The sequence below is a fragment of the Ricinus communis genome, chromosome 9, assembly GCF_019578655.1.
Source record: "Ricinus communis isolate WT05 ecotype wild-type chromosome 9, ASM1957865v1, whole genome shotgun sequence".
Taxonomy (NCBI): Eukaryota; Viridiplantae; Streptophyta; class Magnoliopsida; order Malpighiales; family Euphorbiaceae; genus Ricinus; species Ricinus communis.
The window spans coordinates 4,128,984-4,154,638 of NC_063264.1; the positions used below are offsets into that span (position 1 = coordinate 4,128,984).

General features: G+C 31.7%; 5 protein-coding genes across 7 annotated transcripts; 3 read left to right on the top strand and 2 right to left on the bottom strand.

Moving 5' to 3' along the window:
• Positions 1-882: 882 nt before the first annotated feature.
• On the top strand, positions 883-3,843 carry LOC112536413 (1-aminocyclopropane-1-carboxylate oxidase homolog 1-like). The gene is made up of 3 exons (XM_025159147.2): positions 883-1,439; positions 2,543-2,864; positions 3,150-3,843. The coding sequence occupies exons 1-3, from the start codon at positions 937-939 to the stop codon at positions 3,396-3,398; spliced, it is 1,074 nt and encodes a 357-aa protein (XP_025014915.2). The 5' UTR covers positions 883-936; the 3' UTR covers positions 3,399-3,843.
• A 5,117-nt stretch (positions 3,844-8,960) lies between these two features.
• On the top strand, positions 8,961-12,776 carry LOC8285193 (CASP-like protein 5B3). 2 transcript variants are annotated; one of them, XM_048378783.1, is made up of 4 exons: positions 8,961-9,571; positions 11,337-11,469; positions 11,594-11,783; positions 12,564-12,776. In XM_048378783.1, exons 1-4 carry the CDS (start codon positions 9,441-9,443, stop codon positions 12,638-12,640), a joined length of 531 nt encoding a protein of 176 aa, XP_048234740.1. In that variant the 5' UTR covers positions 8,961-9,440; the 3' UTR covers positions 12,641-12,776. The 2 variants fall into 2 exon arrangements, with proteins under 2 accessions (XP_048234740.1, XP_048234741.1); XM_048378784.1 differs by lacking the exon at positions 12,564-12,776 and adding an exon at positions 11,881-12,059 and having other exon boundaries at positions 8,968-9,571.
• Positions 12,777-14,159: 1,383 nt separating this feature from the next.
• On the top strand, positions 14,160-17,982 carry LOC8285192 (WAT1-related protein At2g39510). Of its 2 annotated transcripts, none has more exons than XM_015725462.3 (8): positions 14,160-14,379; positions 15,908-16,161; positions 16,285-16,347; positions 16,450-16,566; positions 16,668-16,902; positions 17,035-17,193; positions 17,279-17,430; positions 17,534-17,982. In XM_015725462.3, exons 1-8 carry the CDS (start codon positions 14,278-14,280, stop codon positions 17,712-17,714), a joined length of 1,263 nt encoding a protein of 420 aa, XP_015580948.1. In that variant the 5' UTR covers positions 14,160-14,277; the 3' UTR covers positions 17,715-17,982. The 2 variants fall into 2 exon arrangements, with proteins under 2 accessions (XP_015580948.1, XP_002529296.1); XM_002529250.4 differs by having other exon boundaries at positions 14,240-14,379; positions 15,913-16,161.
• LOC8285191 (transcription factor bHLH104) lies at positions 17,912-19,734 on the bottom strand. Its single transcript, XM_002529249.4, has 5 exons — positions 19,293-19,734; positions 19,051-19,113; positions 18,832-18,909; positions 18,453-18,615; positions 17,912-18,377 (listed from the first exon to the last, which is right to left on the bottom strand). Exons 1-5 carry the CDS (start codon positions 19,400-19,402, stop codon positions 18,132-18,134), a joined length of 660 nt encoding a protein of 219 aa, XP_002529295.2. The 5' UTR covers positions 19,403-19,734; the 3' UTR covers positions 17,912-18,131.
• Positions 19,735-20,430: 696 nt separating this feature from the next.
• On the bottom strand, positions 20,431-23,358 carry LOC8285189 (electron transfer flavoprotein subunit beta, mitochondrial). Its single transcript, XM_002529248.4, has 5 exons — positions 23,196-23,358; positions 22,759-23,043; positions 22,453-22,533; positions 21,426-21,520; positions 20,431-20,832 (listed from the first exon to the last, which is right to left on the bottom strand). Exons 1-5 carry the CDS (start codon positions 23,262-23,264, stop codon positions 20,607-20,609), a joined length of 756 nt encoding a protein of 251 aa, XP_002529294.1. The 5' UTR covers positions 23,265-23,358; the 3' UTR covers positions 20,431-20,606.
• Positions 23,359-25,655: the final 2,297 nt, after the last annotated feature.

Here is a 25,655-nt window from a genome sequence, read left to right on the forward strand (position 1 = left end):
AAATATTGGATCTTAGTACAATAGTACTAGTATAGGTTTGTATAAAGATATTGGTTGTATTGTGGTATTTAAGACATTTGAGATTTTCTCCATTAAAAAAAAAAAAAAAAAAAAAAGAGATTGAGATTTTAGTTGCAACTTTCTTTTTTTAATTAATTAATCTTACTTCAAACTTACGACCCTTTTATCCCAATTAACCAAAACAGATATTCAGTATCATAGTTAACTTACATGGATGTAATAAATAATTTGATTAAAATTTCCTCGAAGCGTCTAAACAAGAAAATTTTTTGTTGTTAGCATGGAAACAGAAAAACACCATCTATTTAATAAGCAAATCTAGAAGCTGAATGTCTTAAATCTTATAGCCGAGGAGCAATTAATTAATACAAACTATGATTCAATTTCTTGGGCGGCTTTAGCCTGACAAAATGGATACCGAGCATCAAGTTTTTCTTTCCTTTATTTTTAATTTTTTCCTTTTACAAAGTCAATTACTAGCATAGATTTTTGCTCTAATTTTAGAAAATTAAAGTTTGTATTCTAACTTGATCTAGCCAACTTAATAAAATCAAATAGGATTGTGAATGAAAAGGGTTCTGTCATCAAATTCCTTAGCAAATCTTAGGATGAAGTTTGTATTCTTCCTGCCAGCGAATCTAATGCTGCAATAGTTCATGTGATATACTGATTGATTCCATTGGCAACTTCTTTCTTTGGACTTCGGAATTATAACCAATAATGAAAAGAAAGCAAATATTAAATAAAATGACAAGACAAACCTGAATCATATAATTAGCTAGTACCATGAGGTACGTTTTGCCTATAAATTAGTCTGTGTTTAGCAGGAACCTCCGTCAAATTCAATCAAAGTAACCTACCCAAAAATTAGTCTATCCAGATCCAAAGAGATTGAAATCGTAGACAGTGATAAAAATGGAAATTGGTTGTGATCGTAAGGAAGAGATCAAAGCTTTTGATGACACACGATTAGGTGTCCAAGGACTAGTAGATGCTGGGGTTGAACATATTCCTAAAATGTTCATTCGGTCATCCGATGAACTTGCAGAGGACCTTGATCATCCCAGAACCCACATTAGTCTTCCGGTCATTGATCTCGATGGCTTGTTGACTGATCAACGTCGAAAGATTGTCGACCAGGTCCGGAATGCATCTGAGGAATGGGGATTTTTTCATGTGGTGAATCATGGAATTCCCTCAAGTTTACTGAGTAACATGATAGATGCTGTAAGAAAGTTTAACGAGCAGGACATTGATGTCAAGAAAGAATTCTATTCTCGAGATACAAGCAGAAGAGTGAGATTCAATAGTAACTATGATTTGTTTCAATCTGAAAGAGCTGACTGGAGAGACACATTGTCTGTTTCCATGTTGAGATCCGACCATATTGACCCAAACGAGTTGCCTGCAATTTGCAGGTATATAGTCTTCAAATTAAATTAAATTTTTAATTTATATGTTTGAAACGTGAAAACTGATACCAAATCACGAACCTAGTCTACTCTAGACAGAAGGAATGATCAACTATTATGTTGTGCCATTCATTCTAATAACTAAGTTAGTAAGATTAAAAGAAAAAAAAACAGAGAATTATAGCTTTAGAGAAAATTCGCTAGGGAATGATCTTACCCGACAAATTCTCATTTTATTATATGTATAGTTTTTTTTTCATTCATAAAAGAATCAGCATATGTCATGAGTTATACAAAAGGATAATCGTCCTTCTACACCCTCTATATAAAAGCGAAAAACTCACATAATATAGAAAAAAAGACTTAAATCCAAAAGCAAACACTCAAATCATTTCAACTTGTCTCAAACAATTTATGTATAGGTTTTATTTCCAACTGATAAGATTCTCTTCAAAACCCTTACACCACATTGAGCTGGCACAAGTCATTGTTCAAGGAAAATGCATTTTTCTTAGAAAACATTTCTTTCACTTTTCCGGTTCCAGCATATATATATATATAATCAATTACTCGCATATAGTATGGTGATATTAATTTGATCTGTTTTATTTTTATTGAATGTGTCTGTTGATGACGTGGTAGACAGATTCTACCTAAAATTTTCTTATTGCTTATAAAATTTCTTTTTTTAGATTAAATATATATACTTCTATATATATATAAATTAATAGATGATTAATACATATATATTAGTTTTAAATAATTAAATAAATATTAATCATATAAACTTTAAAATATAAAACACTCATATATATATATATATGTGTTATTTTTTTATTTATTACTATATACATACCAAATATAAACAAGACTTATCACTGTTTGTATAGTAGTTGGTCAGAATTTTCTGTTAGGTATACTAGGAACATGGCGTGCTCATATTAGTTTTATCATGAAATGATTTTTTATTAAGAAAACCCTCAAAATTGAACCCTTAATTTTGTTTTTTTAATGTTTATCTACCTATTAGTATATTAGCTTAATGTCTTCAATAAGTTACTTGACTAATACTGATTTGCATCATTTTCATTTGCTTGCGTGTATGTTAGAGACGAAGCTCTTGAGTTCATAGAACAAATTGGAAAAATTGGAGACACCCTTTTCGAATTATTATCAGAAGCTCTTGGTCTAAAACCTAACCACCTGAACTCTATAGAATGCCACAAAGGCCGAACCCTTGTGTGTCACTACTATCCAGCATGTCCTGAACCAGAGCTGGCCATGGGAGTAACCAAGCATACAGATAACACATTCCTCACAGTTCTTGTCGAAGATGAGACTGGAGGCCTCCAAGTTCTTCATGACAATCAATGGGTCGACGTTCAACCTATTCCAGGAAGCTTAGTAGTAAACATTGGAGATCTTCTTCAGGTACAGTACATGTTTTAAACTTTTGCAATTTACAGTAAACATATGATAACTTATCAGACATGATCAAATCATAGACTTTATTGGATAACTCATAACTCATTTTCTTATAAAAGTTAAGAAAGACAATTAAATTTCTGATATCAATAAATACCCAATCAAGCGAATTATATTAGTTCAACATGAAAATGAGAAAATATAGCATTTTCCTGTCAAATTATTTTATATATACATATAAATATGATTATTAATTTTGGATATGATCAATAATACCTTAACTTGAAACAGATCGTATCAAATGACAAGTTCAAAAGCAATGTGCACAGAGTTCTTCCTAGCAAAGTTCCAAGAATTTCAGTGATCGGATTTTTTGCAGGACGTGTGGCTCCACCTGCAAGGCTATACGGTCCGATCAAAGAGTTATTATCCGAAGAAAATCCAGCAAAGTATAAAGAAGTCCTGGTTAGCGAATATGTTGCTGGGTTCTTTACCAAACCACTGCATGAGAAGCCTAGCCCCAAAGATTACAGGCTCTGAAAGCCGGCAATTACCAAGGAATAAAACTCCCCATGAGAAGGATTGTTTTTTTATGCTATTCCATGCATAGAAAAATGGAAAATTCTTATTTTTCAATAAAAAGTTGAAACTGTAATTGCGGGGCTCTTTAGTTTTTAAAACCAATGTGATGCAAAGTAAATATTATAAGAATAATATTTGTATTTCTAAGGCACAATTCGGAGGCATTTCATTTGCCACCAAGTACAACATTCTACGCTTTAAATAATAATGTAACAGTAAAAATTTAAAATCTTCAATTTCGTATTTAGTCCTCATCTTACCATTTTGGTTTAAACTTCAAAAACAAACTTTTTTTGGAAAAAAAAAAAAATATCTATACTTTTTTATTTTTCATAAAAAATACAGTGTTATCTTTTTTCATTTTTACTGTATTAAAATACAGTTTTTTAAAATTTTTTAATACAATTTAGGTTTTTATTTTATTTTTTTGATAAAAGAAAAAAACAACTAAAAAATAACTGAAAAAAATTATACCGTATTTAAAAAAAAATAAAAAAATATATATTTAAAAAAATTTACACAGGAATACTGAACTTTTTTTATTAATTTTAAAATATTTCTAAAAAATTCTCAACTTTCTTCTAAAATTTAAGAAAATTTAAATATTATATTAAATCCGGAGTCTTAAACATGTCAGCCCAAGAAAATAAATTCAAACATTTTTTAAAAAATCAGATTGCAACTGCTGAAAGTGTTAATATGATCCGGACAAAATAACTATAGAGATTTTAAAATAAAAATAGAGAAAATGTATTATTTATTGTTCCAAAGATGTCCTATACTGGGGAAAAAAAAAAAGACTTGTACAGATTGCAATAAGTCATTATCTAACAGCTAAAAGAAATAAAAACAATTTTCCTAATTAAAAAAAAAAAGTCATTATAATTATACTCTTATGTTTATCATTGTAAGATATTTTAAAAGGGGTTTGGGCTTTAAATAAATGCCTTCTTTCTTACTACCCCTTCAATAAAAGATAAAAATGACATATTCAAACATTTTTTGAATAAAGAATTTTCGTTATCTAAGAATAATTATGACAAAATTTAATTAAAAGCAAAATGGTCGTGCAAAGTGCTACATTGTCTTACCGAATTTCTTGATTAGGTTCTGCACTAAATGAGTTTCCTTGAATTAGTGGATATAAATGAACAAAAGGTGACTTTGCCACCTTAACTTTTATTAATGGATAAATAGGCTGAATTTAATTTTCTCAACAAATAAGTATTTGAACTTGTATTTTCTTAGTCAAATAGCGTGTATTATACTTTTCAAAATATATTATATAATATTAAATTATTAATTTTTTATTTCAGAAATTAAAAATTACTATTTTTACACTACCATCCTCATTTTTGTTTCTCATGTAATATCAACATCACATATTTTTTCATCTAACATCAATATTGCCATTGTTAGATCAATGTAAAACAAAAAAGCTCATATTACATGGATGTCAATATTAGTTCGATTCTTCCAACAAAAAAATTAACAAATAGGAGTGAATAAAGATAAACCCACAAACCAACACTTAAAAATCAAAATGAACAAAGATAAATCCAAACACAATAAACAAAATAAAGAAAAATAAACCCATTGAATTCTAAATTTATAAAAGAAAACTCATCAATTAAATTAATTTTTGTATATCAAAGATCAAATCCATCACTGTCATCAAACATATTAAACCCCATTATTAAACCTTCCTACTGTTGCCATTAAATACGTTGATGCCACTATACCCACTGCCGACTTCATCAAACTCACTAATCATGCGATTTAGATATGGTGGTGATGATGAGAGTAAGAAACATCAATATGGTTGTGTTAGATGGTGGTGAAGGAACCCGCTTTATTAAGCAAGGAAGAAAATATTTGTACAGTTCAGTGTTAGATAGTAAAAAAGAGCGAGAAAGAATGAGAAAAGATGAGAAAGGGTGAGGAAGAGTGGTGAGATTTTTCTGCCCTAAATGTGTGTGTTTGTTGAAATAGATAAAATTCAGCTCCCTTAATCCAAGTTCAGAGGGTAAACTGACCCTTTATCCGTTGATAAATTTATGAACACTAGTGATTTAAGTGAGTAACCACCCCAATGTTAGTTTTTGGTCTACTTCTTCGATAAGACATATACCGAATGCTTGATGGTAACCTGTGAGTAAAAGGAAAGGCACTTGTAGAACCCATCTGCTGTTGATCGATCCTTGATCCGGAATAACAGATGAAGGGGCACCATCATCAATGCACAATTTCAGATTCTCTATCAACTTGATGCTCTTTTTCTTGTTTTCCTATTTTCCAAATTCAACAACAAATTTATTTATGGGTAGTTATCAAAACCATTTCTTTTGTAGGCGGACGTGAGTCGTGAGGAAATGAGTCCATATACTTTGTATATGTCACATCAAGAATCTTCGTATTTGGCTCAGTCATTTTGTACCATTAAAATTTTCATTTTAACATTTTAATTTCAAAGAAATATATCATAATTGTAAGGTTTCATGTTATACACCTAGCTAGCTAGAATTGAACTAAGAAAATCTCATTATATTTTACCAGAAAAATAGAATTTATTTCACTTTCTTGAATAACATAAATTCCAATTTAGCCCTTCAATTTGATGTTGTCATTTGACTTGGGTGTTTTTCCATGTCTCTTCAATATTAATTAAGATTAAGAATGCATTATTTTCAAAATAGTTTAAAATTTTCGTTGAAATATATTTATATTTTTATAATTGAAATCTGTTAAAATTGGTTATGTAGCTTTACAATTAATTTTTATAATTTTATCTCAATTACAATTATTTGATACTAGAAATCGAGTCATTTTATTCCGGGTATTGCCAATTTGACTCCATCATCTACCAAGCAATCATCTTTTATATTAATAGACTTCTATAATAACAAAATTAATAAATCAATATAGGTTGAATTTCAATTAAAATATGTGACTTTAAAATAGAAAAAAATTACATTATTAGATTCTAAAATTTACTATTTTAGTTTTGGAATATTTTTATCCAATAAAGTGTTTGAATTTTATAAATAATATGCAAAACAAAGTGCTTTTGGTCTATATTGAAATACTGACTAGATTTGAGTGTATCCCATTTGTTTTACGAGCGTTGCCATGCCATGTTTACGGGCAAAATTATTCCAAATTTGTTGCTTTAAATAACAATTCTTTCTTTATGTGTTTGGGAAAACCATATTTGGCCTCTATATTATTAAATTTTATCGGATTAAGTCCTTGTACTTTCTATTTAATGACATTGAACCCTTGTACTTTTATTTGGTTAAAAGTTAATCATTATGTTAAGACACTTCGTAATTAGACGGCACGCGCTGATAACTGAGACTGGTTAACGAATTCCTTGTTACCAACAAGATAAACAAAAACCACATATGTAATATGATTTGTTTATTAAAGAGTAATAAAGCATGCCTCTAAGACTATGAACAACAAGCCACTCAATCAAATATATACTAAGAAAGCTAACAGGAACTTCATTAAGCATCAAAATATCACCAAATCTACTTATAATAATCTTAAAACCCTCCAAAAAATCATCAAGCACCATCTCATGTTCAAAGTATTCTTACAAGGCACAACACGTTTAAGAAATCATTAAAGAATATTGATCCACATCACCAATAAAACCCTTCATCACTTCATCGGGTGGAGCAAATACATTTAATAAAGGTCTTTTTTTCTTTTCTTTTCTTTAGAACCAACCATTAACTGCAAATCAAGAAAGGAAGCCATAACAGAGCACTTACTTGATCTTAAAACATTAGTAACCTCTTTAAACAAGTAAAACCCATTTCTAAATTTATATCCAAATCCAAGATTAGCACTCGGAATTAGCACTTGTGATGGTGGAGGTGTTAAAAAAAACAACAAAATTTGGATCTAAAAACTTATCGACATTGAGAACAACCAAATTGACCCATCGTTGTGTGGACACCTAAGAATCTTGATACTATTTAGAAAACAATCTCATTATTATAAAATATGTTGGTGATAGAGAGATTAAAAGACAAAGTTGAGATCTTTGAGCCAAAAGGGAGGGCTCTAAGGGAATTAAGATGGAAAGAGAAATGACATAACTAGAATTGGAGAAGCACGAAAAATGGTTGGCCAGATTGAGCAAAAGTAAAATCAGAAGGACCAAAAATGATTAAAGAAGGAGAACGAGGGATTATCAAAGTGTTGGAAATGAGTTGGGAGAGCTAATGACATTGTCACATTGATAAATAGCCTGAGTTTGAGAGTATCTTTGCTGCTCATACGAGTGTTGAGGTGGGAATAAAGGTTGTCAGGGCTATGGAGAGAAGAAAAAAGAGAGGACCATTAGAGTTTAAAAAAATTCAATGGGTATCAATTTATTATTTATTTTGAGTGAGTCCTCTTCAAAATGAATCATTATATGTATTACAAATATTGTCAATCTTTTAACAAATTTTTCCCTTCAATTTAAGAATTTAATAAACGTATGTGTATTTCCATTTGAAATTTATCTCAGTGTATTTATTTAACAAAATTAATTTAAAACTTGAAATAACCTAAGACCATGAGATTTACTGGTGGCACCTAACATTTTATTACACCTGCTATTTGTATCATGTAGAATTCTTTCTAGATAAATTCCATGTAATAAAACAGAGTTTTCTAACATCGAGTGCGCCTTTATTGGAAATGTTCCTATGGATAAGTTGTCTTGGTATGAACTTTATTTTGCTAGTTTTGGCTCCTTTCATTTTTTCCTGTGACTGAATTAAAATCCAGCCATCATTCTGTCTGTCTGTATCATAACTTCTTTAACATAACAATTGACCTTAGACCTAATTAAAAACCTCAAATGTAATAATATTTTTTTCTAACTTTCATTGCATTACACATATTTGTGTGGTGTGGCGTTTAAAAAAATACTGATTTTTCAATTTAACCGTCAAACTCTTTTTTAAGTTCATAAAAAAAAAATTATTTTGAAATTTTAATTTTTATTAAATTTGATATATAAATTCAGTTTCGAATCATATCAAAATGTTAATAGATGAAATATTTTTATTTTTTTCCTATCAAATTATAAATTTTCATATTTATTTTAAAATTTTTACTAAGATAATCAAAACTAAACCAAACTTGAAATAATATTAACCTAATCAAAGTAAAAAACATAAAGAATAATTTTATGATCTTTTAAGTAGAGTTGGATTAAATCTTTAAGCGTTCATTTCGTTGTCCAAATTTCAACTAAAAATATATTAAAATTACAGATTCAATTTAATTCTGAATTAATTAAATAAATGATAATAATATCTTATAATATATAATAATATAAAAGCTGTAAGACTTCAGATCTTCGATCATGGACCGAACTGCTTGTGACTACCCTACTTAATAAATAAATAATTGGTTTACTGTTCAATATTTGGACTCTGTTGTTCGATCCAACTACTAACTAATTTACTAGTGTTTATATGTAACAAGAAAGGAACTAATCTAAATTTGACCAAAAATGGTATTTATAGCAGTTTCTACTATGAAAATAGTAGTATTCTTCACCTTAGTGGCAATTGCGTGCCGGTGTTTGATAAATCATTCTTTTTTTTTTTTGTGCACATCAAAGTCTCAACAGCCTGCTTTACCTGTCCCCATTTGTTTACTAATAATTACAATAATCTCTTGCTTCAACTTTATTCATGTCCTCTCCCAATCTCTCTCACCACCTTGTTTGTTGCTTTGCACATAATTTTATAGTTGCCCAGATATATTTTTTCCTCAATTGTTCAACTTCTGTTTCTGGGTAATTTTACCTCTTTTGTGTGCTCTTTTTTCATCCTATCTCTGTAAAGTTTGGCTCTTTTAGTTGAAAAGGTTGTTGCTTTTTAGTTTCCTGATGATTCTGGAAAGATGAGTATTTTTATTTATCATTTACAAGGTTGAGATTTTGTTGGGTTTTTGGTGGAGGCAAACAGTTCCGAAAGAAAAAAAAAAATGAAGGATTTTGCTGGGACACCAGGAACTTTGACTGCTCTTGTTTTGAGGATTTCGCAGTGTATTTTTGCAGCTGGCTCAATTACTGCAATGGCTACCACCTCCACCTTCTTCAATTTTACAGCTTTCTGGTACTATTTGCTTTTTGTCTTTTTTCCATCTTTCTCTTCTCTGCATTAATTGTTTGAGCTTCTATATGGTTCAGCTCCGTCACTCCATTGATTGTGGATCATTAGGATCTTAAGTTTACCATTTCAAATTTAGAAAGCAAACAAATTATTAGGTTAGAAGAATTTGATTCGAGCAATCTGTAGCAAAATCTAGGTTTCTAGTTTATTCATGTATGTTTAAGATGCATAATTCTTTCCTGGATGACTCTTAATTCTGTAAAATAAAATCAAAGCTTTCCAATTAGCTTATCACATTTGCAAGTTACAACAAAAATGAATTCATTATAATTTTTTATACTGAGAAGAAATGTACTTTCTGATTGTTAACAAGTTCTTGACGTTAGTTTGAATGCTCTGTGTTCCTGATTTTTCGTTTTCACCTTAAAGTGGTTGCCACATTTACCATTGCCTCATCCGAGTCTCTAAATTGAAGATTTTAACTGGTGGTAGTGCTTAGCTGTTTGCATTAGATTATTGGTAAAGGGGTTGATTTCCTATTTGAACTGTATTGGTTACCAAGTCCTTCTATAATGTTTCATTGTTTATATACTTGGCACTGTTTCTATGATGTGCGTAGATGAGCCTTCAAATGGTGTGAAAAGTAAGAAATAAATGGTGCTTGTTTGTTTGCAGTAGCAATTGTTACATTGGCTATTCCCTAAAACAAACCATTAGGATGTTGATCTATGCTGCTTTATGATCTATTTAATAAGCTATCAAAAATCTTAACTTGAAAATGCTACAAATTGGACTAGGATGAGTTTCATCATGTGTTAGGTATTCTATGTTGACCAGGCTCCAATACAAAATAATTTTAGCAGTTCACAAAGTCCGGAAAAATGACATAGGATGCTAAAACTCTGAAGCCATGGTTGATGATAATGTTAAATGCAGAAGCTGCATCGATCTTTAGAATGCGTCACTGGTCTACCATTTTGATAGTTTAGTCTTGTTTTAAACTTATTGATTGTTAACAGGTGTTATTTCTTTATTCTAAAGTACAGGCTTGATGCAGCAAAAGATAAATGGATTATGAATGCATGTTAGCAATTCTGGCATTGGATAGACTGTTTTAAACTTGAAGGAGTTGCTAATTAGATATGGTTAACAGACTATATAACTTCACAAACTTAACTGAGCGAGCCTAAACTGAAATTGTCTAATTACAGGAGTGTTTGTACTAATAGATATTTGCTTTATGCAATTGAGATTCTATTTCAGTTAGAATCCTTGTATAGAGAGACCTTTTCTGCTCATTTTATAGTTGACTCTCATTTGACACTTGACTTGTAATGAGATGCAAAAGTATGTTCATATCCTTTCTAGTGGTGCTGTTATGTACTTCTAGTATTTTAAACTTGTCTATTGATTTTGTGCCATCTTATCTGTAATGCGTTGATTGTACTTCGTAAAGGTGCTGACTGCTGATTTCTTATCCTGTTAAGTGTTGGTAGTACTTCTAATTTACCAAAAAACGTCTTTCTGTATGAATGCCCTATCAATTGTTCAATCATATTGGCCACTATTACCATCCTGCACTTATCAGCACCTTAACAAGAAAAGTTTTAGAACGTAAGCTGTAGTGTTGCTAAGATAACCAATTCAGTATGCAACAGTACTTGCCTTATTACTAGTAGTACACAATCTAGTTCTTGTTTTGTTTCTGTAAGACCTGTTATAACGCACCAAATGCTGTAGAAGATTTAAACTTTACTTGTTTTTGCAGCTACCTGATAGCTTCAATGGGTTTGCAAGTGATATGGAGCCTTGGACTAGCATTATTAGATGCATACGCCTTGATCCGGAAGAAGGTTCTCCACAATTCCATCTTGGTCAGCCTTTTTGTAGTTGGAGACTGGGTCAGCATCTATTAAACCTTTTATTGTCCTCAAAATCCTTTACAGGTCACTAAGTTGGAAAGAGTTATGTAGATGTTTATGTGCTTGTCATTTTAACAGAATGCTCTTAAAACATTTCCAACAGGTAACAGCAACACTATCTCTAGCAGCAGCTTCTGCCTCGGCAGGCATCACAGTGCTCTTGTTTCATGACGTGGGACATTGTAATTATTTAACGGAATGCCAAAAATACCAAATGTCAGTTGCATTGGCCTTTCTGAGCTGGATAACCATTGCAATATCGTCTCTAATTATGCTATGGATACTCGCAGCAGGTTAGACATAGCTGATGCATTTGTCTCCTAACACTCAAAAATCATTCGTCTAAAAGAATTTTATTCTTTTTTTTTTTTTTTTTATCATTCTATACAGTGTGAATAGAAAAGAAAACAAGAAGAATGTCCAAACCATATTCAAATTGTATTCTCTATTTTCTCTTTTGCCCAAAGAGAAAAAAAGAAAAAACAGTAAAAGCCTCTCCTACACACCACAACATTGTAATATGCGTCTGAAATTGTCAGAAATGCCGAAAATGGAAATGATCATGACAACGAACTTTTACAATTTTCTTCAAAAGAAGAAAAAGAAAAGTGCTTTCCCATCCTATCATGCATTTGCAACACGTCTCAGGAATTTGCGTGTTCAAGCATATATGATTGCAGGGGATAATGAATGTTTTTCTTGACGTTTGCACCTAACCGACCAAGAAATTCCACTGTGTCTTAACCAAATATCATATTATTTAAGTCAATGGCTCTCTGCCACAACCGACCCTGCTTTTAAAAAAATATAATATACATCATTGTAAAAAATCAAATAAGTAAATGTCTAGACATCATGTTGTATGCCCACTCCCTCTTCTTTTAGCTTTCTCAAGCCACCTTCGATCTTTGTGTAGTTGGAATCATGTGAATGTTATGTTATGCCATTTTTTAATTCTCTTATACTATTTTTGTACTGATTCGTAGTGTTCTGTGAGTGGGACTGTATGATTCTGCTATTTATAATTGATACTCCTCATACATGTGAAAGCTCCACTAACTAGTACTCTGTAGGGGATAAGATGCTACAACAAGAAATTATGGCAACCCACTTGTACTTATGGATGGCTGAATGGTTGGAGTATAGATGAAGTAACCAATATTTGTTGCAAAATCATGTACATTTCCCTTAAAATTATGATTTCATAACTGTATTATGTTAATATAAGCTCTTAGTAACAAATTTAAAATTACCATTTGAATGCAGTTCAATTGGTATTACAACTATTTCGAGAGTTTTGGGATTTCAAGTTTTACAAAAGAGCATATTTAAGTGTAGAGTTATGGGATTCCATTTAATTAATTACAAAAGAACAAATTTAAGACTCGGATGATTTGAAATGAAGAAAATATGAATCCTTAGGCCATTGTATGTACTGTAAACTACAAATTGCCAATAAGAAAACAACTTTGAAACCAGAGACGAGGCGAAAGAGAATACCTTAATAAATTAACGTGTATTGTAGTTATTCCCTGTCCATGTCGAAGGATTTAATGGATATTTAACAAAATTGGATGCTGACTTGTGCACAAAAAGGAACCCATCATGCCTACCTTTCATCATCAGAACATGTTTATCTTGAGTTTTTTATATAAAAGAAAGTCGTGGAAAAAATTTGATTACATCCACAACATATTCTTAGAAGATAATTAGCACTTGGAATTGTTGCCAAATATACTGAGTGGGATACCAAGTGGAAACAACAAGTGCCCTTGTGGGTTAGCCTTCTTCCCCACATTTCATTTTTATATTTATTAAACGGAAATTATATAGTTTCAAAGAAGATGATTTCGCATTTTAAAAACCTAAAATCATTTTTTGCTCCTATATAATCTTATAACAAACAGAAAAATATAAAAAAGCATATATATCCATTTGTTAATTATCGGTGATCAATTTGATGATTTTTCATTACCACCTTCCTCCAATGACCTGCATCGTCAAAAGAATTTTGATGTTTAGAATTTTTAGACAATTGTCGAGTGATATTTTTTAAAATATTTTAAATTTCAGAATATAATTTCCTAAAAATCAGTTTTAACAGATAGATAGTAAAATATAAAATTCTATAGTTTTGTTAGATTGTCCAAAACTGATAAAAATCTATTAAAATTTTTAAAAAAAAATCAAATTGTGAAACTATTTTCTTTCTCTTTAATTTTTATGAAAAGTGATGTGACTAGACTTGGATGAAAGCTAAGTTAATAAGGAATAGAATGATAATAAAATTATAAGCAATTATTACCAAATAAATGAACTACAACTATTAAATTAATGATGTTAATAAATTTAGTTGTTAACATTTTAATTCTGAAAGATGCTAAAGTATAAAAAGAAAAATTACAAAACCCTTAGGTGTTAAAAAGGTTAAACCAGATTATCTTTCGACTTGTTGGAAAGGCTGACAAAATTAGAGCAGATGATACGTTTTGAAATATTGGCGAATAACAGAAAAGAAACAGCAGACTTAATGCAAAGCAAATGACAAATGAGAGTCATGCAGAATGACACACCTTCGTAAACCTTTTCTTTCTATGCCCAATGCCAAATGTGGACGCTTTCTTTTTCATCAAACACGTAAATAAAATTTATGCTTATAAGTATCTGATTATCAGCAGACGTCCTAATGAAAACTATAATTCTAGTTTTTACTTCTATCTGTTTTTTTCTTTTATGCATGTTTTTTCATCTCTTTAGGGGTTGGCTAAGCTTATCGTCTTGTTTTATATGCAATTTTTGAAGAAGCTGCCAAAGGTGTTCAATCTAGAGAGTTACTTGTATACAAGTACCAGAGCCAATTTTTCAGTAAAGCATCACCAATTAGTGACGGTAAGCATGCAATTTATTTGGCATAATGAAGTTTCAACGAGGGTTAAGATTCTATTTATAGGTTTGATTTTCATCTAACTTAATCCTTTTGATTCGATTTGGATGATAATTGCTTGTCTTAAACATGCATAAAAATTAGGTGTTAACAATATTAATTGATTTATGGTAATATAGAGAGTTGAATCCTAATCTAGCAAGGAAAAAGAATTTTATGGACTGAGATTTTTATGATCTAATTTTAGTACTTAAACATATTCAAAGTTGAAAATTGAAAAACACCTTTCAACACCAGGAAAAAGAAAATTAAATAGAATTGTTCTAGTTGAAGGCATAAATAAAGTACAAGAACAATATATTGGGCAACAGCTAGAACGTGAATGATTCTCTGATGGAGCAAATGATCTTGATATTTGACTATGCTATATACATATAAAACATTTTAAACCAATTTGTAATGGCATAATCATTATTTGACGTAATATTTTCGCAGCTTAGCATATTGCCAAAAAAGAAAACAAAAAGAAATGCGCTTTGCTGAATGATATGTACCAACAAAATGAAAATCAAAAGCATAAATTCCTTAAATAGTTAGTGCCCTATACTAAAACTATCTAAGAAAAGATTGTCATTTGCTGTGATTAGTGATGGCGTCCCAGATGAGAAGAAACACAAGTATATATTTGATTCTGTAGGGTTTCGGATTAGTGGTTAACGGTTGTAGTTGCATTAGTACCCTTTGAACTGTTTTTATGGTATTTATAATTATAGGCGTATTCTGGGTTTTCACTGTAAGTGGAGTGGTTTTAAATTAAAGGAAGTCATGGATACTGAATGTGTAGGAGTCGTGCATTATAGGTGATTGAAATGGTAGCTCGCCTCTTGCGATAGATAAGACGAGATATGGGATGATAATCATTTAGATGCAGGCCAGCTTTTAACTCGAATCGAGACTCACCTAGTGCGTATATATTAGCCTATGTTCAATCTTATCCAATTAATTAAAAATATTATTTTAAATTTTTAAATATAAAACTCATTAAATTTAATTTTCTAAATTTAAAAAGTTATTCATATTATCAACGTATCAAGAAATTCAACCGTTTTTTTATTAGTAAATTCAGAATAAGATAGAGCGCTTTTACTTATTATTTATATAAGACTTCAGCATTTAGGAACATGGGACCTTATTAGAATTTTTTTTATTTTCTTCCGGTGGTTTAATGGCTAGTTGCTGGATAATAGCTAGACAGGTTTAAAAACAAATATACTAATCACATTAACAAAATAGTAATGTAGAGATTCATGGAGCAACGATGCTGTATATATATTCTTTTCTTTTATCATATCTATTAACACATGAAATTATAGGGAATCATCAGTACATCAGACAGAATTTTGATAAAGAACATGATACTATAAGAATCGAAGCCCCCCTTGTCAGCAAACCTCCATCATTTTTTTTTAGATACATCTGTCTTCTATATGAATGCACATTTTTGCTACTTTCACTTATGTAAATAAATTAAAGGAAAGAGAAGGAAGAAGAAGACTAGAAGAATTGAGCTCAAGAGAAACAATGGGATTGAAAGCATATACTTGCGGGCACCTTTGCAAGAGGTTCAGGCCACACCTGCTCATGTTTTTTGCACAGGTTGGCTACACTTTTCTTTACCTCATAACTGAAGCTTCCTTCAATCGTGGGATGAATCCTCATGTCTACATAACTTATCGACATGTTGTTGCTAGTGTGGTGATGTTACCTATAGCCTATTTTGCTGAAAGGTAATGCAATTTAATTATTATGTGATACTGTGTTCCGAGGCTTTTCTCCTGTAAATGTTCAAGTATATGCTAATTTGATATTATAATAAGATAATGAGTTAATGGCTTTTGTATCTCCTGCAGAAAACAAAGGCCCAAGATGACATTAGCTCTTTTCGTGGAGATATTCATTCTCTCTCTCCTGGGGTAAGGGCGTTTTATATGTATGATTTATTAGCATTTGGATAACTAACTATAAGAGAAGGAAAACTAACCAAGTTTACTAACAGTGTCTTTCAATAATGACAGGGTGAGTTTGACTCTCAACATGTACTACGCAAGCTTGAGATACACCTCCCCAACTTTTGTTGCTTCAGTTGTTAACACCATAGCTGCCTTAGCTTTTGTAATCGCAATTGCATTAAGGTTAAAAACTTAACGTGCATCCTTCCTTTTAACACATATACTCTCTGAAAGTACTAGTATATGATTCTTTCATATTGGAAATAATTACTAACTTTATGCAGGTTGGAGAGCCTTGATCTTCGAAATCCTCGAGGGTTAGCAAAACTTCTCGGCACTTTAGTTTCCTTAGCAGGTGTAATGACTATGACATTATATAAGGGTCCTAAAATGAAAAATCTTTCAGTTACTCCTATACATATTGAAGGAAATACTGCCAGCAACCACGAAAACTGGCTGAAGGGTTCAATTCTCACTGTTGCCAGCTGCATAACATGGTCTGTCTGGTACATTATGCAGGTTCAACTCTAGACTGCGACTATAACTTTCAGTTTATCAGATTAACTAAGAAAAAAGAAAGTCAATTAAAGAATTTATCGATCCTACAGAAGTATATATGCTGATATCTTGCTTATTTTCCTTAAAATTCAGGCAGTTACCCTGAAAAGGTATCCTGCTCAACTGTCGCTGACTGCATGGATGAGTATTGTTGGGGCAGCACAGTCGGCTTTCTTCACAGTGATTGTAGAACATAGAAAGGCTGCTTGGACTATTGGATTCAATGTTGATTTCTGGTCAATTTTATATGGTGTAAGTAGTGCCATCCTGTCAAGTCTGTTTATTATATGTCAGATTCCTGAAATGTCGTAGGCTTACCCTGAACCATAAATGGCAGGGAGTGGTAATGTCTGGTGCCGTAGTTTTCATTCAGCTGTGGTGCACAGAAGTGAAAGGGCCAGTTTTTGTGACCATGTTCAATCCAGTTTCAACAATATTAGTTGCAGTGATTGCGTACTTTGTTCTTGGTGAAAAACTATACCTGGGCAGGTAATTTAAAAATTAACATTATTGCATTCTGCACTTAGAAGCACATGAAATTTATGCATTAAATTGTTCCAAGACACTTATATATGGTTTCCATTTTCTACAGCATAGTAGGTGCTGTTGTAGTGATCTTCGGCTTATATTTGCTTTTATGGGGCAAAGAAGGTGATCAACCAGTTCAAAGCAAATCAGAAGATCAGTTTGACTCAAGCTGTGATGAGCAAAAGGACAACATCAGACACATTGCTGGTTCAGTTGAAACCAAAGTAACACCAGGCGAACCTTGATGTCCAAAGTCATTAACACAATAAAAGGATCAATACACCTCTGAGATATAAGAATACAGTTTTAACGAAGTTAAATCCCGACAAGTTAAGATCTTTCCAAGTTTGTCTTCAGATGGCAGCAGTCAAAAATCTAGCATGCAAACTCTTAGCTTGAAGAAATTCCATTTTATACAGAGGAAATTCTTCAAGATCAATCATCAACAACAGATATTGTATAATTCATTTGAGCAAATAATTGCCAACTAATACACTTCTTGTCATTCTCCAACAATGCATTAACTACAGTCAAATGTCAAAATCAGGCAGAGGAAGAAAGAGTTATATTTACATTTAAACAGACAAAAATTGTTGGATGATCTAGAACAAACCATCTCTAGTTGAGATAATACTTATTGAAAAAAATACAAAGGAAAAGAATTATGCAGCAGGAGGCCAATACTCATGATCCTTTGATGTATCCTGGGCAGCTGGAGGTAATTGCCACATTGGTATCAGACCAAAGCTCGGATAAATTGCCATCTTGTTCATTGCAGCATGATAGGCTGCTGGATGAGCTGGCATGTATCCAGGTGGTCTAACTGCCATAATTTTCAATTGTTGCTCCGTCCTTTCTTTATCTGCTTTTAGCGTGAGTTTTTCTTCACGAAGTTCATTTTTTTCGGCCTGTGGCAAGGTCACAAACTTTAGAAAGCTTACATCTAAAAGAAAGAGCTACAAGGATCACAATCTCAGCCATACCTTTAGACATGTTATTTCTTCTAGCAGCTTTTCATTAGTTTCTTTAAGCTCCTGAGCTTCAGTTTTCAGTTGATTCAGAACTCTAATAGCATCATCAAGCAGGGATGGTTTATCTGTTCTGGCAGGCCTCTCAGGTTCCAAAACAGAGCTCAAATCCTGAAACCTGCAATCATGGTAAACCCTGTCAAAAACATCTTCGGTTACCTTATTCCTACAATGATACTGCCAAAAATTGACATCGAATCTCCAACATTAGCAACACTGAGTGATTAACCATTCAGCAAATTGCAAACATTGAACTTCTTTTTACATTTTCAGCATCAACTTCATATCTTAAGTAAAATTGCTTAGTCTAATAATTCAAGAACCAGAACCATGCCTGTCATTTAGTCTCTCCCTCCGCAACTTCTCACGGCAAGCTTTAGTCACCGGCTTGCTACAAGAATCACCCCGTGCCCTGTATGTATTATTAACATAAAACCATCATAATAACACGAGTTGAAGATAACTGAGTAAGCAAAAATTCTTAATTTAGTTCCACTTGCATAGTAATAGAAAAAGGAAACAAAACCCTAAGTCAAAGAATGTTAAACAGTACCTTTTCCGGGAGCATTGCTTTTCTTCTGATACAGCACCACCACTTGACGAAAAATCAATCTCACTGTAGTATCAATTCAATTTGGACAAACTCATTATAAGACGAACTTCTCATAAATGTGAAATAACAAGAACCCTAATTGAATATCCTAAATCTAAAGTACTTCATTAATTCACAAGATAAAATAATAAAGGAAATTGAAAAAAAATAATTAAAACTGGAAATACAGCAAGAAACAATACCTGAGATTATTATTACTATTAGGCCATAACAAATCAGAAGAGGTTGTCGTTTCTTCGATGAAGCTATAATCAAGGAAATCCCAGCAAGAACCTTCCTCTAATGAATCCATTCTCTAAATGGTTATGGATGATTTTTTAAAAAAATAATAATAATTGGCGTAGAACAAAAAGATCTATTCGAATTATGGGTTTTTGTTTTCTGGAAAAAGGAAGATTAAGAATTTTGGGAATTGAATTTGGAAATGACAGGAGAGTAATGGTTAAAAAGTAACCAATGGTTTTAGAGCACGTGGAAGGAATCAATCATGATTGGGTTGCGCGCCGCCGCGTCGTTTTTTATGAACCGGAGTTACCAGCGACTGATCTGTTGTGCACCACCTGTGGACCTGACTTTTTTGCCCACTAAGGTCACTATGGGCTGCGCCAACCCACCATCAGTTGCTCTCATTTTTTGACCTTTTCTTTATTCCTAAAAATGTTTGGTGAAATATTTCAAGGTTACTGCATAAGCTCAAGCACTGCCAATTTCACAATTGATGAGTTGGATATGACTGGATTAAGATTTGGGCAATTTCATTTTCAGCCAGTTGTAAATTTTGCAATATGAATATAAAAATGATCTGCTAATCCAAAGCAAATTTGCAACAAATAAGCCCACTAATATTAGCAAAAGAATTAATATTACGGTCTCTAACCACTAAATATTGGATTAGTAGGAAAGCTTTATGAAGATGAAGATCGGGAGGTCTCAATCCCCATCGCATGCTAAATAAAAATATTGGGATCTCCAATTCCCAAATCCAACTATATTATCAGTCAAATGGCCATACGACGTTACCAAAAATATTTTTCCCAATAAAAGAACAAAAAACGTTATTGAAGGTATTTTCCGTAGTGAGAAACCATACACAAATGGCATTCCGTATGAATCAACATAATTAGTACGAAACTGTAGCATTTTCTTTAAGCTGAGAATTCATGTTAGCCAAAAGTATATAACTTTAAAAAGAGAAGTTAAAATGGAAGTATCAACCATCTGCTCAAGTTGAACAAGCCTAAGATAGACTCAGAACAAAAAGGATATCAACTGTTACTTCCCTGCTTATTAACTCGCATATAATTCTGGCAGAGATGCAAATGAGAAACGGAAAGGGTGGGAAATTTTATTCAATTGATTTTATTTGATTTTGCTTCAGAGTAAATCAGCATTTTTTTTATTTAGCCAGAAGCTAGTATACAACTATTTACTGTCTAAAGACCTCAGACAATTATCAAGGGGCATTCCAATGAGAAATCAGTCAAATTCCTGAATAATCAAATGACACGAGCTTCATTTTTAAGCTTGTCAATCAATTCATCCACAGAAGAAACTATAACCCCAGCTTTTCTCTTGGGAGGTTCTGTAACTTCAATGATCTCTATATCAGATTTAGTTTCCACGTTCAACTCTTCTGGGGTGTATTTTTTTATGACCTTTGATTTGGCTTTCATGATGTTCGGCAGAGTTGCGTACCTTGGTTGGTTCAGTCTCAAATCAGTGCTGCACAAGGGGAACAGAAAACCAAGAAGCCATCAGCATGAGAAGATATCCAGTTAAACCACACATAGAGATTGTTGAAATACAGAAACTGACTAATCTTATAGTTCAGTTTGTATTCATCCAACAGGAGCCACTTACCAAATTTATGGTAAAGCAAGTTAGTTACTGCAGCAAATCTTTGGCTACAGGGAATTGATAGAACCTTACATGATAGTTTTAATCCTTTACATGGGTTGAACTTGGACAAAAAATTTGATATTATCGGCACATTATATCAGGGGAATACACTCACTGGCAAGATAACTTGGCAGCAACTTCCCAATGAGGTTGCAAAAAAATTGTTCTGGTCTAATTGATTTTCTAAATCTAGGAGTAATTTTGTATGAGAAGAACTTACTACTAGTTTTTTAGGAGTTTAAGAATAATATTGTGTAAGGTAACAAGAAACGGTTTAATTATAGCATGGATGGTAGTAGGCAGCTTTCACATTATTGTAACAAGCACATGCTACAATTGGCATGTTAAGGTAAATTTTCTGAGACATGCTTACAAAGCAATTAAAAATTAACACAAGAACAGCAATAGTCACTTACGTGATTACTGCAGGTAAGTCTAGACACAAAGTCTCAAGACCACCATCCACTTCTCTTTCTACTGTTGCTACTTGTTTCTCCTTATCAAGCAAGACCTACTAGACAGCAGAAAGTCATTGGAAAAACTGTGAAAATGAGAGAGAGATAAGAGGGGCGGGGGAGAAAGTGAACAACTACTGCATCAGTGCAATAATGTGGAATCATTTAGCAACATCCAGCACCCACAAATTTCAACAATCTCGATCGTGACAAGCAGTTTGTAGAAACCTATTAAGATCCTTCAGTAGCCAAGTTTTAAGATTCATTACAAGCACACAAACTGCCCTTCAATTGCTTACAATCCTAGATTCTTGCAAATTAGCTCCATACTTTTAAAACAAATGCAATAAACATGAAAATTCCTATTTACATACTAAAAATTTGTATAATTGTGATAGCCCTAGTGAAGTATTTCATATGTTTCTAAATTCTACTTGTATTCTTTTTATTATGTTGAAATTGTACCTCACTTAAATGAATAGTCTTTTCTGACTCTGGGAATAATTTACACTTGACTAAGCTGCTGCTTTGGAATCCTTGGCATCACAGCCTACCTCCAATTTTAGCAGCAAAGATGCTTAACCTTACATTGGCCAAAAAAGGGTAGCACCAATACCAACCCAATACACTTAGCAGAGCTTCTCTACCATTTGCTCCAAAAGTATCGTCATTTCTATTACCTAAGTCAAACTAACATCTATCGAATCATGATAATCTATGTTTATGACTTACTGAAAACGAAGAAAGCAGCTATAGGGAGTCGATTGATTGCCATACAGATTCATATGACCAGTTATGAATTGTAATAACATTATAACAGAATAGTTGATTGCTCAAGCAAATAGAAATACAAAAACAATTGTTTCAAAAAGAAAAATACAAACAACATAAATGAAACCAGCCATCCAAGGAACAAATAAAACAACAAAAAGAGAGGGTCAAATCATATTCAACTGTGCCAACTGAATGATAACAATATCTAGCTAACCTTTGAAGCAAATGTTCCTTGAGGCCAACCTAGTAATCCAGCCACCATTTGCCCTGTTTGATTGCAATCATCATCAATGGCCTAAAAAATCCCCCAATTAGCCAAGAGTTAACCTTCATAATAACTCTTCGTCCATAAATAGCAAAAGAAGACCAGAAAACCCAAAAAAGATTTCAATTTAATCAAAACCCAGATAAGCAAACTCAAGAAATAAACAAATTAGTACAGCTTTATCAAAACCCAGATTGAGAAAAGAAATTTGGATAAAAAAAATTGAAAAAATAAATTTCAAGAACTTAAACAAACCTGTTTCCCCATAATAATCAATCCAGGTTTCTCCAGAGCCACAAGAGCCTTCAAAACCTTGGCTACAGTAAGTGGATACAAAGCTTCATTGGCCTCAACATGAATCCCTCTATCAGCTCCCATAGCTAGACCTGTCCGCAGCGTATCAACACAGTGCTTCGGACCCATGCTGACAGCAACAACTTCAGATGCCAATCCAGCTTCCTTAATTCTAAGTGCTTCTTCTAAAGCTATCTCGCAAAATGGGTTCATTGACATTTTAACATTCTGTGTCTCCACTCCGCTCTAAACCAAGAAAACCAAAAAAAAAAAAAGGAGTTTAATTTTGTTAAAAAGATTGATACGGAACCTCCGCGAATAAGCTTGATAACCCCTTTTTGAATTGCTAGTTTGGTTCGTATCAAAGATGGTGATGAAGATGTTAATTAATCAATTACCTTGTCGGGCTTGACTCTGATCTTCACTGCATAATCGACGACTCGCTTCACGGCCACCAGAATCTTCATGCTTAGTTGTCTCTCTGGTTCAATGTAGCTAGCTAGCCCAAAACTATATCGCTTTAAGAAAAAAAAAGGAAAAATTTTATGGTTCTATTAATCTGTTTTAATTTCAAATTAATCAATATTCAATGTAATAATTTTGTATGAAATTCATAAATTGTTTATTAATATTTATATAATTTATGTAAAAATTATTTATAATTTAACACTAACATTATTGATATTTAAATACTCTTTTCCTCCTAAAAAGTAATCTTTTTCATCCCTCCTGAACTATAGAATGTTTTTCCTATTTAATTATTAATTTATTAATAATATTTTTCATTAACTAATATAAAATATTATCACAAATATTTTATTTTTATTTGTTTATTTTATAATTTATAAAATATAATAAACTATTTAAAAAAAATAAAATAAATATTAACTAATATTAATTAAAAATATATATTATTTTATGTGTATATAAATTAAAAATGATCTGGTTAACAGCATTACGTGTATGTCATGGCAATCTATGTAGAGAGATAAAGACGAGGGATACTTCTTTGACATGTCACCATACTTCATTTTTAGATTTGTTGATGCCTTGATGATCTTAGAAAAAGATTAAATAATAAAAATAATTCAGTTGTTCTTGTCTCCTAGGCTTACTCCTAAGTTTTTTTATTTTTATTTATGTATATATGTTTTCTAGGAAGATTTATCCATATGCTCTCCTCTGCTATTTTATGTCAACACAAATTTATTCAAATCCAACTAAATGTTCAGAATCAAACTATTTAGTTGGATTCAATTTCTTAGTTTTTGTTTTTTGAATAAATCTTTTTTTTATATATTTTTAAAACATTTACTTGAAGCTTATTTAAAGTATTTTTACTTTTGGGATTATTTTTAGATGCAGTATTTAGCTGATTTTGTTAAATTCCAATTAAACTGAATAAATTATTTAATTTATTGATATTTTATCTTATATTTAAAATTTAAAATTTGTTTACACTATTTTTCATTTTTACCTAGATAGAATTCATTAAAGATAAAAATAATGCTACTAGCATTCAAAAACTAAGAAAATACAACAAAAGAACTAAGTAAGGAGTTAAAACTTCAAGAATCACTTAGTAACGGTTGGTAGCATGAGTTAAAACTTCAACAATTACTTATTGTGTATAAGTTCATCCTAAGTGACGCTTCATAGCAGGAGTCATAACTTCAACAATCACATTAAGGTAAAAAAGTATATATATTTTTTTTTTACCTTAATAAATAAAAGGTAAAAATTATATTGTAATAAAATAAATAAAAATTGTTAAGATTTAGATTAATATATTATTCTGCTGATAAACAGCAGATGAAAAGAGGGATTCTGGAAACATGAAGCCTAAGAATATACCATCGGGTATCTTATCTTTGCCCATACATAAAAGCAAATGCCTTAACAATTAAAAAAAGCTTCTGATCTTTTAAAAGAAAATATTTTCCAAGAAATGTCTGTGTCTCTACAAATAAAAAAGAAAATTTGAAATCTGAACAAGAAACTGAAGATATGGGTAATGTAGGGAAAAATTGGATTCAATTGTCAACTGCTCCTATCGGAAATAGGATTGACTGTCAAAAGGATCGGGAACCAATGTGTGATGACTCTTTGCTGTATAATTATATAATGTTCCACATTTCTGCAGCCAGAACACACATGGATTCATGTTTTGTAAATAATGTTTACATCTTCATTGTCCCTGAGCCGGACCCATTGCCCATTCAATTCCCATTCTTCAATTCATATCCATTTCCATGCACACACTCTAATTCCTAAAAATATAGGAAAAACTCAATTAAGCTTCAATTGAAGGATATGCTATTTTGGGAATGATCTGGCTACTACTATTTTATATGTATTGTGTTTTTTTATTGAATAAATAATTTTAAAAAGCCAAAATAAAATAAAATAATTGATGAGGGTTTCTCATATAAAAGAGTAAAGTAAATTAAGAAATTGGAATAATCTTTTTTGTAATGAATAATAAAGAATCATAAGAGTTGTGATTGAATGAGCATTCTACATCTTTTTTAAACCTCTAAGAGCATGCATGTGTCTTCCTACAATCCCAATTTGGATTTAAGAAGTTATAAATACAGCTAAAAACTCAACTAATCTCCATGCATAAACATAATTGATAGATGGAATTCCTACAGCCTGGAAAATGAGTACCAGTTAGTTGTTATGGAACAACACAGAGAACCATTACCAACCATAACCAAACAATGTACCTTCCTCCCTTCACCAACATTAAGCATTATTAAAATTTAGAACAAGAAGTTGGTGTTGCTATTGGCAATATTATCTTAAATTGACAAGGACCTTTTGCTACCTCCTAAATTAATGGAAGATGAATACCT

Bases quoted from the DNA above. Each gene is read 5' to 3' on its own strand.
- LOC8285193 (XM_048378783.1), top strand. From the start codon at position 9,441: ATGAAGGATTTTGCTGGGACACCAGGAACTTTGACTGCTCTTGTTTTG. The intron at 11,470-11,593 runs GTCAGCATCTAT...CATTTCCAACAG, and splicing joins TTTTTGTAGTTGGAGACTGG to GTAACAGCAACACTATCTCT. The intron at 11,784-12,563 runs GTTAGACATAGC...AGTACTCTGTAG, and splicing joins GCTATGGATACTCGCAGCAG to GGGATAAGATGCTACAACAA.
- LOC8285191 (XM_002529249.4), bottom strand. From the start codon at position 19,402: ATGGATTCATTAGAGGAAGGTTCTTGCTGGGATTTCCTTGATTATAGC. The intron at 18,910-19,050 runs GTACTGTTTAAC...TAATACATACAG, and splicing joins AAGCAATGCTCCCGGAAAAG to GGCACGGGGTGATTCTTGTA. The intron at 18,378-18,452 runs GTATGGCTGAGA...ACCTTGCCACAG, and splicing joins AAGAAATAACATGTCTAAAG to GCCGAAAAAAATGAACTTCG.
- LOC8285189 (XM_002529248.4), bottom strand. From the start codon at position 23,264: ATGAAGATTCTGGTGGCCGTGAAGCGAGTCGTCGATTATGCAGTGAAG. The intron at 23,044-23,195 runs GTAATTGATTAA...TTCTTGGTTTAG, and splicing joins TCAGAGTCAAGCCCGACAAG to AGCGGAGTGGAGACACAGAA. The intron at 21,521-22,452 runs GTTAGCTAGATA...GCTGTCTAGTAG, and splicing joins AAGGAACATTTGCTTCAAAG to GTCTTGCTTGATAAGGAGAA.
- LOC8285192 (XM_015725462.3), top strand. From the start codon at position 14,278: ATGCAATTTTTGAAGAAGCTGCCAAAGGTGTTCAATCTAGAGAGTTAC. The intron at 14,380-15,907 runs GTAAGCATGCAA...AATAAATTAAAG, and splicing joins AGCATCACCAATTAGTGACG to GAAAGAGAAGGAAGAAGAAG. The intron at 16,567-16,667 runs GTTAAAAACTTA...AACTTTATGCAG, and splicing joins GTAATCGCAATTGCATTAAG to GTTGGAGAGCCTTGATCTTC.
- LOC112536413 (XM_025159147.2), top strand. From the start codon at position 937: ATGGAAATTGGTTGTGATCGTAAGGAAGAGATCAAAGCTTTTGATGAC. The intron at 1,440-2,542 runs GTATATAGTCTT...CGTGTATGTTAG, and splicing joins GAGTTGCCTGCAATTTGCAG to AGACGAAGCTCTTGAGTTCA. The intron at 2,865-3,149 runs GTACAGTACATG...AACTTGAAACAG, and splicing joins ACATTGGAGATCTTCTTCAG to ATCGTATCAAATGACAAGTT.